Here is a 15,657-nt window from a genome sequence, read left to right as displayed (position 1 = left end):
TGCCCCTGCGCCCCCAGGCACACACACTCCCACACTCACTTCTTTTTCATTCCCACTAGTGCCCCAACATGGGCTCCTTTCTGCCTCTTGCTAGTTATGTGTTTGGACAGCTCAGTCCTCAGGTTGTGCTAGGAACATGGGCCAAGGGCAAGGAGGTCAGAAGGGCTCTCTAATCCTGCTGGGGGGCTGGGAGTCTTAGAGTCCTAAGAGCAGGATGCCCCACAGCAAAGTTGGCAGGAGAGAGCTGGCAATGTGCCTGGCAGGGACCCTGGCCCCTGCCCCTGGGCAATCCAGCACAGTGTGCTGAGCCCCTCTCTTGCCACCTCACAGAATGGTTGTGATGCCCATCGCCCGAGAGTTCTCTCCAGACCTGGTCCTGGTGTCAGCTGGATTTGATGCTGCCGAGGGTCACCCGCCCCCACTGGGTGGCTACCACGTTTCTGCCAAATGTAAGGAGGACAGAGACTGGGGGAAGGTGCAGGGTTGAAGACCAGATGGGGGTGGGAGGCACTGCTCAGGTCTAAGTGGGGAAGGCCGCAGCGGCTGGCTATGGCAGCTGCTCCTGGAATTCCCTGGGCCCACTTAGGCTGGCACTGCCTATGGAGGGTTTGAACTGGTCAGACTCCTGCGGCTTGAGTCCATCATTTGGGAAGCTCAACCACAGATCCCCTCACTTCCCCATTGCTGTTTGTTCCCTGGCTGGGCCGGCAGCCTCTCCAGGAGGATGATGGGGAGGAGCAGTGTTCACAGAACGCAGGGAGCCCACTCAGCACCACTGGGCCCTGGGGTCTGGAGGACAGAGTGGAGATGGTGGGGCCTAGAGGAAAAGACCCTGGTTGGGGTCAGTGCCCCAGGTTCACAACCTCCCTCTGCCCCTTATAAGCTGTGGGAACTCATGCAAGTCCTTTAACTCTGAGCTATAAGTGAGGTGAACTAATAGGCTTTTCATGGGATTCAGTGAGAAAGTTCATTGGAAACTGTAAGTTATGCATTTGGGTCATTATTTACAAGGAAGGAAGCAAGCAGGGAAATAAGAGGTAGAGAATGGAACCACCTCTCCTCCACCCTCCCACCCCCTCTTATTTCTCTATAGGTTTTGGGTACCTGACGCAGCAGCTGATGAACTTGGCAGGGGGTGCACTGGTGCTGGCCTTGGAGGGGGGCCATGACCTCACAGCCATCTGTGATGCCTCCGAGGCCTGTGTGGCCGCTCTTCTGGGCAACAAGGTGACTGCCATCCCTTCACCCCATATGTGAATCGGTAGGGGAGCTGAGCCAGACTCACCCAGCCATTGCCCACAAGAGCGGGCAGGTGGGGCGCCTCCTTAGGGCTCACAGATGGAGCTAGGGTGTCTGGACCTGGGGCAGGGTGGGCACCTCTTCCCCAGTCAGGCCTATGGCCAGCATCTCCTGACTGTGCCCAGAGGCCAGGCTCCTAGGACAGAGGAGGGCTGGCCCAGCCTTGGGGCCCCACGGGTGGTGACTGGTAGCTGATGTGCTCTTCTCTGTAGGTGGATCCCCTCTCAGAAGAAGGCTGGAAACAGAAACCCAACCTCAACGCCATCCGCTCCCTGGAAGCCGTGATCCGAGTACACAGTGAGTGTGGAGGGAGGGGGTAACCCCCCACCCCAACTGGGAACCTGAGGGCCCCACTACCCCCAGTGACCAGGTCCCGGGGCTTCTAGTGCCAGCCAGGCCAGGGCCCTGCTGCTGATATAGAGGAGGATTCCTGCGAGCTGCCCCCAGAGTAAGAGTGAAGCAGCCCCCCCATGAGCAGAAGCCCTCTGAGCCCTCCAGCAGGAACCACTCCAGACGGGGGGAGCAGTACGTCCGACAGCAATACGTGCCCTAGTTTGACACAGGGCCTGGTTCCCACCTCCAGCCACAGAGGTTTCGGGAGCTCCACCTGCTTTGGGGGCTGGATCTTAGAATAACCCCCATATTTGGAAAACACTTTAAATTTTCACCTTCCACTCAGTATCTATGGAACACTTTGTGTTAAGTCCCAGCTCTGTGATTAAAATAGACTCCCCACATCGAGGTTCGGTAGGGAACTCATAGATAGCAGCAAAGATCCTGCTGATACACTCTGCCGGGCTCTGCACGTGTTCCGTGTGCATTATTTCTCACAACGTAGGCAGGATTACTACTTCCGTGCTATAGGTGGGGCAGTGGCAGCCCAGGGAGGTGAGTGGCTTGCTGAAGGCCACACACAGCTACTGGAATGACAGTTGGTTCTCCCAGTGCCAGGTCCTCTCCACTCCCCACTCTCCTAAGTGCTGGCCTGAGCACTAGTGGGACTGTATGAGGGGGCTCCCAGCACCCTGTGGTCAAATCAAAGGTCTGTAGCAGTTGTGACATAGGCCCAGCCTGAGCCCCACCAGGGCTCTTGGGAATCCCACACCTATGGGGGCTCGGTTAGCAGTGGGGGCATGGGCATCCCTCATGGCATGGCAGACCTGCTCTGCTCACCCCGACCAGCTCAGGGGGCTGTGTCCGGGACGGTACGTGTTGAGGGTGGGCACAGGCGGGAGCGCTGGCCCGGGCTGAGAACGCAGCTGCTGCTTTCAGGCACTGGGCCGGAAACACCCGGCCTTGATACCAGATCTAGCATGCAGGTAGGACAAGGGGCAGGGGCTAGTTGTCCCCAGCCCTTCCTGACCCAGTTTCTCGTCCCAGGTAAATATTGGGGCTGCATGCAGCACCTGGCCTCCTGTCCAGACTCCTGGGTGCCCAGGGGGCCGGGGGCCGACCCAGAAGAAGTGGAGGCAGTGACCGCGCTGGCATCGCTATCCGTGGGCATCCTGGCGGAAGAGCGGTCCCTGCCCCCAGGCCCTCCCCTGGCCCCTCCCCCCAGGCCCTCAGACCAGCTGGTGGAGGAGGAGGAACCTATGAATCTCTGAGGTTTTGGAATGGATCTGCCCACCCACTCCTGCCCTTCGGACCTGGTTCTCTTCTAACCTCTGGCTACGATACCTGCTCCTGGGTTCTTCAGAGACCCTGTAGGCAGGTAGTCAGGGCCAGAGAGTGGCCTCTGGGTCTCAGGTGAGGACCAGAGAGGGCCTGAGAGGAGGCAGGCTGGGCAGCCGGCCGGGCCCCTGGCTGTGGCCCCCACTCCTCAGGACTGAGTCAGGCCCACCCTTAACCAAACCCTGGACTTTGCACGCAGCCCCAGGCCCCACACAGAAATGTGAACTTGGCCTCAGCCAGGGCAGCCCTCCCTGGGCTGTGAGGGCTAGAGGGGGGACAGGAGACAGCCAAAGGGTTCCATATCCCTGAGTGCAGGGGGAGTCCCTCCTCTCGGCTGCTTCCTCCCATGACTCTGGAAGCTTCCGCCCTCCAGCTCTGGGCACTGAGGTGAAAACTCCCCCAGAGCAGTCACCGCCCGCAGGCTTCCCTTCTGCTCCCTGCCCTGGCCAGAGGCCAGCCTACTCGGACCATCTCAGTGCCTGGTGGAGTGCACAGGCGCTCCAGGAGTTCTGTGCTCCCACATCCAATGGTGCGAAGCCCTTCATCTCCCCTCAGAAGCACAGCACAACCCCCAGGACTCCCTCGGTCACTGCCCAACTCACCCCAAGTCTTCTCCGGGTCTGGGGCCTCCCCCACCCCAGCTCTGACTTCTACCCCACATAGGACTAGCTTGGCTGATGGGAAAGAGGGTGGGAGAATGGACACAAGACATGGGGGGAGGGGAGGCAGCCCTGGCAAAGACTTCAAGGCGTCTGGGGTCCAGGCCTGGGGCCAAGAAGGAAAGTATTTGTGTGTGTGTGTGTGCGCGCGCATGTGTGTGTGCGTGTTCCCCAGAATCCACCATGCCCTGTGTATATGTGCTTGTTTTTTTGTAAAAAAAAAAAAAAAGAAAAAGAAAAAAATCTAAACAATAAATGTTTTATTTGCTTTAAAAGTGCATGTGCCAAGGGCCTCAGGAGAGTTGTGCCACTGGGTGGGTGTGCACACGGTACACAGCTGCACGGCAGAGTGTGATTTGTGCAGAGAAAGGGGCAAGGTTGGACTCTGGTGGGGAGCAGCCCCCTCCATGCCCTTCCTTGGCAGCTGCCCTACAGGAAGAAACCAATTTAAACCCACCTTAGCTGCCCCTGCCTGCCCCACCTCCCCTCAGGATAACAAGAGGCAGCACAGGGCTGAGTCCACAGGCAGGGCCTGCTCAGAGGGCTCAGCCCAGGTTGGGGGCACCAGATACAGAGGCAGGGGCCCAGCTCCCTAAAGCATCCCTAAGCGTCACGAAGTAGACAGACGTGGGTTTAAGATACAACCAGGAGCTCAGGTAAGTTGCTTTGCCTCCTGGGGCCTTTGTTCATCAGTGAAAGGCTCCAGAAATAGACATTGTTTATGGTTCCCTCCAGCTCTAATGCACCATGACTTTTTAAGCATATGCTGGGCCTAGGAGAGAATGGGTGAGGCAGCAGGCCTGCACAAGCTCATCCAATATGAGCGAAGAGGAAGGGCTGCCAGCGCCTGCCTTTTTGGATCTGAGTCTGCCAGGCTTTTCCTGCCAGGAGAAGCAGCAACCTCATTACCTCAGCCCTGGCCCTGGGCCCTCAGCAGCCTGGGAAAGGAAGAAGGGAAGGGGTGGGCTGGTACTTGTCCCTTTTTCATTTGCCCTAGACACTAACCCGCCATCCCCCCTGGGGTTACTGAGTCTGTGGCTATGGGCATTCTTGCCCTGGTGGGGGATGGGCTGAGAGCCAGATAAGGAAACTGAGGAGGGGGCTCCACCCTGCCAAGGGACAGAGGGAGAGGGCCTCCACCCTCAAGACATGGCCTCCCTTCCCTGGCCTCCAGAGCAGTTTGGGCTAAGGAAACAGTTTAATCAGATAGTTAGAGAACCCCCCATACCCTCCATCCCTGGCTTCCACAGGCCCACCACCCTGAGATTCCCACCCTACAAAAAAGGAAAAAAAAGCAGGCTGATATAAATGGCTGCTGTATTTCTGCCAAAGTGACTGTGACAGGTAAGGCAAAGAGCTGAGGGGCAGGACACATCAGGTATGAAAGGGGTAGCCCGTGCAAAATGGCAATCTAACAAAACATTGTATTTAACAACAGCCTCTTCCCTTTCCGAGTTAGGTGAGCCCTTGGGCCAGTGTGTGTCCTTCACAAGGGAGATAAAAAAGATAAAAGCTTTAGTTGAAGGTGAAGGGCAGTGAGCAGAGGGGTGGTCTGGGCACAACAGGGTCAGATGTGAGAAGGTAGGGTGGAAACGGACCAGAGGTGCAAGAGTACAGCTTGCAGGTGCTTCCGGCCTCCACCATGTTGCCCCGTTCCCCACAGCCCTTTGGGGGCAGAAGCTCACTCCCCATGATTTTTAGCCGGGCCTCATTCGGGGAGCCCTGTTCTGGGGTGTGAGGTGTGGTGGGAAATGGAGGGAGGAGAGACCTGCTTGGTTCTAGCACACTCATGGGAGAACAACTCTGGTTAGAAGAGGGGGTGGGAAGGAGGAACACTGAGCTCTCCCTTCACTTCCCAAGTCTTGGGGAAAGAGCCAGAGTGGTCATCCCTGGGACTGACCAGTTAAGCTGCCTGATCCTTGGGGGACAATAGGTTGGGATGCTGGGGAGAATAGTTAAGTCTCTACTAGAGATGCCTTACTTGACCTGACCTCCCCAGGTTCCCTCCCTGGCCTCAAGGAGAGTGCCCGGGGCAGCAGGGACCAAACCCCCTGTGTCCTGGCCCCTCCGACCAACGCCTACCCCATGGCATTGTCCTGGCCCTGTCTGCAAAGACTCCACACTGAGTGCTAAGAAAATAGATCCGTTCAAAAAGGTCTAAGGCTGCTCTCCAGCTGGGCAGGTGAGGAGTCATGTGCCAGGACCCCCACTTCCACTGCACCCAGTTCTTTTTCCATAGGGGGAGACGACAGCTTCCTGGGAGGCCACACTCTCCCTGCTGTGTGCTCTCTGCCACGGTTCTGGGGTCCCCAGGGGGTGGGGGCAGCCCCACATGATGTCTCAGAGGCAGAGTCCAGGTTCTGAGGAACTCCAGGGTGCAGAGCCCTCACCCCTGGGTCAGAAATCACTGAGGATGCTGATGTCAGCAAAGTCGGCCCGGTAGCGGTGGGCGTAGAGGCTGAGTAGGAAAGCCCATTTGAAGGAGATGAAGCTCCAGACACAGGAGAGGTAGTAGCTTCGGGGGTCCGTGAGGCCTGCGGGGGAGAAGAGCCCGGAGTGTGACTGATGACTTATGACTTGCGGAGCTTTGCTCTCAGCCCCAGCCACCAGGCCACAAGCCCAGGGCCACGCCTCCCTCCACAGCACCCCTTCCCATGCTATCTGCTCAGTCAATCCTCTAGAAAGACTTGAGTGCAACAGAGTTTTTATAGCATCTGGGGAAGATGCAAAGCAGTTAAAGGAAGGCGATACCAGAGATGGTAGGGATGGGGGAGGGTCAGGCCTGGCCAGTCACAGGTTTGAATCACATACCGTGCTCGTGCAACATTTAACCTAACAGCTTCCAACCTCAGCCTCCCCTAGGGGCAGGGGGAGGGCCTTTGTTTACTTGCTGGTGACAGCCACCAGAGGGCGCCCGCACACCGCAGCTGGGCAGAGAAATTACCTGGTACTAACAACCGCCATTCCTCCCGGCCAGCCCGCCCGCCCGCACCCTCCCCAGAACAGCCCTCACTCTGGCGCTGGGTGATGGCCAATGCTAGGAAGGTGCAGAAGGCGGCGACGGAGACGGCTGAGAAGAGGACACCCACGAGGAAGAAGCCACGCAGGCCCTTGAGCCAGGTCCGCCAGTAATCCTGCATGTACATCACATGCGTCACCAGGGCCCAGAGCGCCAGCACACCTGCGGGGAAAGACTGGGTCAGCGGGGGCCTGGCCGCCCCACCCCAGCCCTGCCTCCCCCACCCCCCGCGCAGCAGGGTCCCCCTCCTCTGGACTGGCGTCAGGTGGCGGCCTCCCCTCACCCCTGCCTCCAGCCCAGGACCCTTTGGGGGCCACTAGGTCAGACCCACTAGGATAATACTGGCCATTTCCCGGCTCATTCTCTCATGACCGCACGAGTCGTTTTCCAGAGGCCGTGTGATATAATGACTTGAAAGCAGAAGCAGGTAAGAGAACCCAGCTGCTTTCTATTCAGGCAGACTTTAAAGAGTACAACCATACCATTCTTCTCCCTAATTTTTTTTGAAATATGAATATTGCTCACAAAGTTGTTATGTTGATGTAATGTTATTTGTAACATAACTTTAAAATGCTTAAAAATGTTTCCCATTTTAATTTCTTATATGGTCTTTACCGATGGATATAACCCACATAAACAAAATTTCTTTGGGGTTTCACTACTTTTCAAGAGTACAAAGGGGTCCTGTAAACATAAAGCTTGAGGACTGCTGCGGTGCAGCCTAGTTTCTAGGGACTTTCTCCTTCCTACCTTCAGGGCCACCGCTGTGGGGAAGCGGCCCCCCACTAAAGATGCCCTCCTCCACCTGGCCACGGGGGGCCCGCCTTGGAGTGACCCTCTCCAGGCCTGTGGCTGAGCTCTCTGGCAGCGCAGCTTTTCCCAAACTCTTGCACTGGCCTTGCAGGGAGGAGGAGGGCCAACCAGGGGCACCAGTACCCAAGTGGCCCTCCTCTTGCTCTCAGCCAGTCCCCATGTCACTCCCTCCAGTTTGCTGCACAGGCCAGGCAAGCCCAGCCATCCCCCAGCCTTCCCTGGGCCCACCCACCAGGCCTGGGTGGACGCCTCCCCTAGGATGCCAGCTGCCACTCAGCCGATACAATGAGTGTCCTCTGTGCCAGGCAGTGCCTACTGGCACAGCCCAAAGGGTAGAACAAATATCAATTCCATTGGCAAGGGTCCGGAGTGGGGCCGCAGGATCCCGGCGAGGGAGGAAAGAGGAAAGGGGCAGAGCCAGCTGCAAGCTCTCAGCATGCACCCAGGCTGCTAGAGCCCAGGAGCCAGGAGACCCTTCACAAAGGAGCTGCACACATTGCATTTCATACATGCGTAGGAACGTTATCAAACGTGCACAGGAAGGATAAGCATCTGGTTGGGGAAAATGGTTATCTCTGGCAAGGGAGAGAAGGAAGGGAAGTTGATAGGGAGGTGAGGGTGGGGAGGTTGCTTGGACTGAATCTATGATATTTTATTTCTTGGGCTCGGTGGTGAGTGTAAAGGTGTTTGTTAAATTGTCTATCCTTTTTTACATGCCCAAAATGTTTCACTTTTTAAAAGAGTTTTGTTTTTTTTTTAATAAAGGGGGCGGGGGAGGGAGTCTTCATCAAGGAACTCTGCTCTAGTTACCAGCTCACAATCTGTCACAATTCAAGTGGGCTGGTGAGGGAGAAATAATCCATAAGACTGCAAGCCAGGAAACCAGGGGCTGGGCACTGCTGTGCCCCTCGCCACCTCTCAAGAGTCTTGGTGTCCCATATTGAGGTGAGTTTAAAAGTCTCTCCAGCCCAGGTACTTAGCCCAGGGTTCCATTCCAGTATCGGCAGAGCCCCACCCACCCACCCAAACCCCATAGCTTCTCCCCCTCACCCGGTTTGATCCCCATTCTCCTAGCTCTGCCCCTAGCCACCCCTAATTTTCCTTAGGGGTTGGGGCCTAGAACCTGGGTCTCTCTGCTCCTGAGTCCAGCGTGAGCCAGGATGGACACCCTGCTCTCCCTACCTGGGTGGGAAACAGGAGCAGACCAGAGGCGGCCAAACAGAAATCCTATGGCTTCAGCTTAAATCTCATGTGATCAGGTTTTATCCTTTCCAGAACTCTTCCCCACTCTTCTCATGTACATCCTAAGTTGTTTATTTGAGGGAGCTGTTTGAATTCTTAAAGAGTCCCTAAGTGCATTCAGGGAAAAGTCAGATGGGCACATTTCTGGGACAGGTCCAACCACCCTGTCTCCTCAGTTTACCATGGAGGGGTTGGATTAGATGAGCTCTAACATATTTCCCACTTGAAGATTCTGGAAGCTGGCTTAGGAGAAAAATAAGGAGGTCAGCACAATGGCTTTGTGACTCAGCATTTTCTGGGTTAGGAACCGCTGAAATAGGGACCCATGAAGATGCCATCTCTTAGTCCACTGGCTGCTCCAGCAGTGGCCCCCTCCCAACATCCACCCTACATGCATACACATGCAGACTTATCAAAGAGCGCTGAGAGCAGGAGGAAGAGGAAGATAGCTATTTTGGGAGTTCCGGGTCCCTGTTCTTTATTAATAAGCAGGCACAACTTTACCACCTCTCACCGCTCCCAATCCTGCACACAGGCCTCCCCTCCAGACAAGCACAGCCTGAGTTTCTTACCAGGTCCATTGTCATCCAGACTTCACTACTCTCCTGGGAAGAGGGATCTCTCCCCACCAACTCCACCCAAGGGTGACTGAAGGAGGCAGGAGCCCCTCCCAAGCCTCAGGCTGAGGTGACTGTCCCTTGGCCGTGTACCCTTCCCAAGGACACTCTGGAACTCCAGGAAGCCCCGGTCTCACCAGGTCCCCAGCGACCCCCACCCCCACCCCAGCTGCATGTCATGGGCAGATGACACTCTACACTCCATCCCACCTGCTTCAAGGAAGTGGGCCCTGCTCCATCCCTGGGCTCACAGCTGACAAGCTAAAGGCGAGGACATTGCTGGGTTGGTCGGTGAAAAATGTCCCCAGTAGATGCGTTGGAAGTAAGGAGATGGGAGAAGCCCAGGCAGTCCACAAACTGAATACAGTTAAGCAGGACTGTGGGTCTGAGCCAGGGCCCAGACACATTCTTGCACCCCAGCCCTCCCTCCCTTCACCCACACCTCTCCCAGGAAGATGTGAGTCTCAAAGCCCCCGTGTTGTTCTTGCTCCCAGTTCATGCGCAAAGAAAGCAGAGCCATTTAGACCCCTGGGACAACTTTTCTATTCTTCATTTCTTTCCTTGGTCTATTAGACCTAGAGCAGGAGTCTGTAACCTGTCCCATCCTTCACCCCCACCACAGTTCTTACAGCGAAGCTAGAGCAGGCAGGTCCCACCCACATCTCTCCAGGAAAACCAGCCTTTCTTCTGTGAAGCCACTTAATCCCAGATGCCTCCTAGGCCAGGAATGGCTGACAATGGCCCATAAACCAGCACCCCCATCCAGTCAGTCCCTGTCTGGTTCCACAGGGGCAGAAGGTGACTCGACAGTTTCTGAGCAAAAAAAATGCTGAGTCAGAAGTGGGGTACTTACAAGTCAACAAAACCGCTGACGCTTCACCCCCAAAAGAGGAAGGCTGACTGGCTGCAGACCCTCTTGACACCCACTCTGGGTGGGGACGGCATGTGGTCCTGGCCGGGAACTAGCCCTCACCCCTACCCCCGCCAAAAAAGCAACTTTGGCTCTTCTGTGGTTACTTCTTGGTTGTCTAAAGATGAGAAGAGCCAGGGAGAGCCAGGCCCCGGCTCCAGCTGGGTGCTGTCCTAGCGCCTCTCCCTATAGGCGGCTCCACAGCTGGCCTGCCTCAGAGGCCTAGGGAAGCCCTCAGGGAGGGAAGAGTTTGGGTTAAAGGAAAACCCCAGGGACTCCTTGGAGTACAAGCCAGAGGGCTTTTGCACTGCCCTCTCATAGGCAGCCAGAGATGAAAGATCCAACGAGCAGACCCTGGAAATGCAATCTTGTAGATTTGGAGGGGCTGTCAGAGATCATCTCTTTCAGTGGGATTTCCTCCCACGCCTTACAGATGAGGAACCTGAGGCCTAGGGAGATACTGACATTCCAGTATGTGCACAGCTAGGCAGGGTTCACCTTTACCTCCACTGGCCCCGGATCCCAGGGAAGGCCCTCCTCCTCAGCCCTGGCCATGCCCCTATCTCAGACCTTCTCAGTACAACTATGGGGGCGTCAGGGTCTGCAGACACCACTTTCCAAAGGGGAAGAGGGTAGGACCAGTAGAAAACCAATAAAAGGGCTGTAAGGAGAGTGAACCTTGAAAACCATGGTTGGGGTTGCAGGCATGGTGCACAGCAGAAAGGAGCCAGTGGTCTGTAGATAACTGAGCAGAGATGGGCTGGCTGCACCAAGGAAGACAGCTGGTCTGGCACCCCAACAGGCACAGTGCATTCCAGCCAGAGCACCACCTGCCTTCCTTGGTGACCCCAGAGCTTTGCTTGGCATTGCGTAGCTGTGGTCCCTGCCCCTCTTATAAGGCAGGTAAACCCACCTTTCCTTTCTGCACCACCCAGGGATGGTGTTCAGTAAATTTGGTGGCAGTGAGTAAATTGAGTTATTTTTACTTGGTACATTTAGAGCCTTCTGACAGAGGATTTCAGTAATGGCATAAGGTCATCAGATGTATAAGTATTATCCTTATGTGTATTTTCTTTTCCAAAGTGCCTTTCACACACATATTATTTCATGTTGCTGAGTAGCTCTGGGCAGATTATTTATTTACTCTGTCTTAGACTCCTCATCTGTAAAACGGACACAATAAGGCCTACTTCACAGCACTAATGTAAGGGTTAAATGAGATAATGGAAGTAAATGATTTAAACAGGTGTTAGAAAGTAAAAATATTTTCTGTCTTCACACCAAATCTACCACACGGAGAGGTTAAGTCGCTTGCCCAAAGGTACAATGCACGTACAGGACAGTGGTGAGCATAGGTCTGCCATCTGCACATGATATTCTCACCCTAGCCTCCCTTCCCTCCTTAAGGCACAGAAAAGGCAGAGAGCAGAGTTTAGAGACGCACGCGGAACCCACAGCAGAGGGATGGCAAAAAGTCACCAATATGGGGTGAAAGAAAATGTCCACAGTTTCCATCAGATCCCTAGCGCGGTCCTTCTGGTCTCCGCCGAGGGTTCTGCCGGGGTCAGAGGTCCACACTTGAAGGAAGTAGACGGTTCCACGGGAACCCCACAGCCCTCTCAAAGCTGCTCCCGCTCCCATTTATTCTCTTTCCCTGCCCTCATCCAGCCCCCAGGGAAGGGGCACTTTAGGGGTGGGAGTTCCCCAGAACAAGTTTGGGTGGGTGTGGGGTGTCTTCACACCTAGCGGGCGCTCAGAGGACGCTGTAATGGGGGAACAGGCGGAGAGGGCCGGCGGGAAAGGTTCGGAGAGGAGAGAACCCGGGCGGCGGCGCGCAAAGGTGGGGTCCCAGGCGGCGGTCGGCGCTGGGGCTTGTGCAAATGGCAGGGGCGGGACATCGGCGCCCCGGAGACATCGCGCCCGGGACTTGGGAGGACATCGGGTCCCGGAGGCACCCGGAGAACGCCCAGGGCCCGCGCTGCCAACTGCCGGGCTGGGGTAAACACCCCACCCGCTCCCCGGAGGAAGCGACTCCTGGGAGGAGCCTCCGGGAGCAGCTGACAGCGCCCTTCCCGCGGCCAAGTGCCCGTCTCCGGCCCGGAGTCCCGCCCGAGCGCCCCTCGTCGCCCCCGCGCGTCCCGGGTGGATACCTGCAAGTCCCCCCATGGCCGCGGTCCCCGGCTGTGGGTAGACGACGGTCCAGACGAGGAAGATGGAGAAGCCGGCCACCGAGCTGATGCCGGAGTAGGCGGCGCGGAGGCCGAGCTGCAGCCGGGACGGGGCCATGGAGCTGCGGGAGCAGGACCGGCCGAGGGCGAGCGGGGCCGCGGTGCAGCGGAGTCACAGGTGCACCGCCTGGAGCCCGAACCCCCGGCCGCCGGCCGCCCAGCGCTCCGCCCCCGGCCCGCCTCCGGCCCGCCCCCGGCCCGCCCCCGACACAGCGCCCTCCCTGGCCGGAGGCCGCCCACGCCAGGGACTGACGGACAGACGCCGCACATCCGGTGTTCTTCAGTGAGGTCCTTCGGGCTCCATGTTTTGCAGACATGCTTGTTAACGAGGCAGATTCCTGGGTTCACCCCCAAATCTACCGTATTGGGAAATGTTGAGCTTGGCGGGCCGGGAATATGCATTTGTACAAGCAACTCCCGTGATTACCTTTTAAAAAAAAATTTTTTTTAATTGGACCAGTTGTATGTTTATAGCAAAAATCATGCAGAAAGTACAAAGTTGCCATAACCGCCCTCCTCGCACACATAGTTTTCCCTCTTATTAACATTTTCCACCAGTGTGGTTACCTTCGTTACAATTGATGAAGCGACATTATTATAAGTATAATATTAACTTTCGTCCATGGTTTACCTTATGTTCGTTCTTTTATACTTCTATGATTTCAAAAGATTATTATTCTGGAAACATATTCAACCTAAAATTTCCTGTTTTAACCGTTTCAGTGGTTACAAATGTTATTTGCATTCACAATGTTATGCTAGGGTCACCATCACCCATTAACAAAACTTGTCCACTACCCCAGACAGAAACTCTGTGTCAATCAAGCATTAACTCTGCATTAGCCACCCACACCCCGGCTCCTAGAAATCTTTATTCTAGTTTCTGATTCTATGACTGCTTATTCTAATTATTTTGTATCAATAAGAGCATACAGTATTTGTACTTTTGTGCCTGGTGTATTTGACACCCATCCATGTTGCAGTGGTGATTGCCCTTTTTTTCTTCAGGTTATATATTCTTGATTCAAGTAAAGGGTAAAAATGGTCAAAATGAAGCATGAAATTATGGAATGATTAATTTGGTCTTATATCTGGTATTGTCCAGTTATTTGAGGAAAGTGCATCCCATGTGTTATCTTTTAAAAAAAAATTTATTTTTGTGAAATATAACAGAAAAAAGCAATACGTTTCAAAGTACATTTTAACAAGTAGTTTTGGAACAAATTTCAAAGTATGGTATGGGTTACAGTTCCATCATTTCGGGTGTTTCCTTCTAGCTGCTCTTACACACAGGAGACTAAAAAGAAATATCAATATATGATTCAGTAGGCTTACTCATTTGTTAAATCCTATCTTCTCTGTTAAAACTCCTCCTCCTTTGATCTCCCACTCTTTAGGGATATTTGGGCAATGGCCAGTTTAGCTTCTTCATGTTGAAAAGGAGTATCAAAGTAATGGGGTGTGTGGGAGAGGTGTAACTGGCTGAGGGTTTCAGAGAGACTGGTAACTCTAGGCTTCAGGGCTTACCTGACCTAGGTACATCTGGAGGTTATAGGTTTCTGGAAAATAAACTTAGTGAGTGAAACTTTTATAGAGTCTCAGATAGAACCCTGGGTGTTCTTTGGGGTTAACAGGAATACTGCTGTTTGGGGCATGGCATACCATGGCAATTAGCAATATCTCGATGAAGCTTGCATAAGAGTAACTTCCAGAATAGCCTCTCAACGCTATTAGAAATCTGTTAGCCACTAATACCTTATTTTGTTACATTTCTTTTCCCTCTTTTGGCCAGGTAGGCATTGTCGCTCCCATGGTGCCCGGACCAGGCTTATCCCTGGGAATCATTTTCCACATTGTCAGGTAAACTTACATACCTGGAAATTAAGTCCCATGTAGGGGGAAGGGTAATGATTTTACTTGCGGAGTTGGAGTTACAGAGGGAAAGGCCACATCTGAGCAACAAAAGAGGTTCTTTGGAAGTAACTCTTAGGCATGTTTATAGGTAGGCTTAGCTTCTCCGTTACAGAAATAAATTTCATAAGGGCAAGCCTCAAGATCAAGGCCTTGGCCTATTAACTTGGGAGTCCCTAATATTTGAAAGAGTATCAGGGCTTTTCCAGGAAATTTAATAGTTCCATATTTTTTCTCCAGTCCCTCAAGGGACTTTGCCAATACTTTAAAATTATCTGTCCAACATACTCTAGGATGTATCTGGGTATTACATTAAGCTAAATAGAATTGCATGAACTTGTTCCCAATTCTAGGTTCCATTTAGGTTAACTGAACTGGCCAGACAGGTAAAGTTAGATTGTGTGCTATAGAAAATTTAGGTTTTGGACTAACCCTCTCTTCCTTTGGTCTCATACAGTAGGTGAAGTTCTAAAATACAGACAATGTCATCCTTAACTCTGTATTCTGATTTACTTTAGCCCTAACCAGATCAGCTTTGTTTTTGTCTCTAATTGATGCCTGATCTCTTTTTCAGCGTCTTTAACAGTTGCTGTTTATGGGAATGCTGACTTCCAGGGTTGCAGAGCTCTAGCTCTGAGTCTTAGGTATCACACAGGTGCCCAAAGTTCCAGGAAAATACCAGGTTATATTCATATACCACAACATCTCAGAATTTAGAAATAACATTTAACGCTCAGGAATAAATGTGACTGCTCTAAGGGCTTACAATCTAGGCCCCAATTTTCTTCTAAGTATTTTCTAAAAGAGACCATAGAATATTTGTCCTTTTTTTTTTCTGGCTTATTTTGGGCAACATAATGTCCTCCTGGTTGATTTACCTTGTTACATGCCTTATGACTTTGTTCCTTTCTGTAGCCACACACTATTTTATCATATGTATACACAACAGTCCACCCTTTTGCTTCTCAGTCAGTGTGCACTTCAGCTACTCCATCCATTGGGTATTATGAATAATGTCACCATAAACATCAATGCGCAAATGTCTATCTGAATTCCTGCTTTCACTTCTTTTGAGTATATTCCCAGTAATGGAATTGCCCAATCATTAGCCTCCCGTGAATCTACTACATTATCCTCCGGACGGACAGTCCCACTCTGCTACTTGCCCGACACTGAAAAGGTGTACCTCTTTCTCCACATTTTCTCTAGCACTTCAGTCTTTCTGTTTCTTTCTTTCTTTCTTCTTCTTCTTCTTCTTTTTTTTTTTTTTTACCTTTTTTTAATTGTA

General features: G+C 53.4%; 2 protein-coding genes across 4 annotated transcripts in view; one reads left to right on the top strand and one right to left on the bottom strand.

Moving 5' to 3' along the window:
* Positions 1 to 6,507, top strand: part of HDAC7 (histone deacetylase 7) — a 38,267-nt gene extending 31,760 nt beyond the window's left edge. For 2 of the 3 annotated variants that reach the window (XM_077170680.1, XM_077170681.1), the window contains 4 exons: positions 331 to 449; positions 1,094 to 1,227; positions 1,512 to 1,596; positions 2,680 to 6,507. In XM_077170680.1, the coding sequence (XP_077026795.1) occupies positions 331 to 449; positions 1,094 to 1,227; positions 1,512 to 1,596; positions 2,680 to 2,903 (562 nt within the window). In that variant the 3' untranslated portion in view covers positions 2,904 to 6,507. The remainder of the gene's footprint in view (positions 1 to 330; positions 450 to 1,093; positions 1,228 to 1,511; positions 1,597 to 2,679) is intronic. The other variant, XM_077170682.1, reaches the window with a different exon arrangement.
* SLC48A1 (solute carrier family 48 member 1) lies at positions 3,875 to 12,623 on the bottom strand. The gene is made up of 3 exons (XM_077170683.1): positions 12,381 to 12,623; positions 6,643 to 6,810; positions 3,875 to 6,163 (listed from the first exon to the last, which is right to left on the bottom strand). Exons 1-3 carry the CDS (start codon positions 12,514 to 12,516, stop codon positions 6,027 to 6,029), a joined length of 441 nt encoding a protein of 146 aa, XP_077026798.1. The 5' UTR covers positions 12,517 to 12,623; the 3' UTR covers positions 3,875 to 6,026.
* Between the last annotated feature and the right edge of the window lie 3,034 nt (positions 12,624 to 15,657).

The sequence above is a fragment of the Tamandua tetradactyla genome, chromosome 7 (genome assembly GCF_023851605.1).
Source record: "Tamandua tetradactyla isolate mTamTet1 chromosome 7, mTamTet1.pri, whole genome shotgun sequence".
NCBI classification, from domain to species: Eukaryota; Metazoa; Chordata; class Mammalia; order Pilosa; family Myrmecophagidae; genus Tamandua; species Tamandua tetradactyla.
The sequence above is the reverse complement of the archived record's forward strand: the minus strand, read 5'-3'. Positions and strand labels throughout refer to the sequence as shown.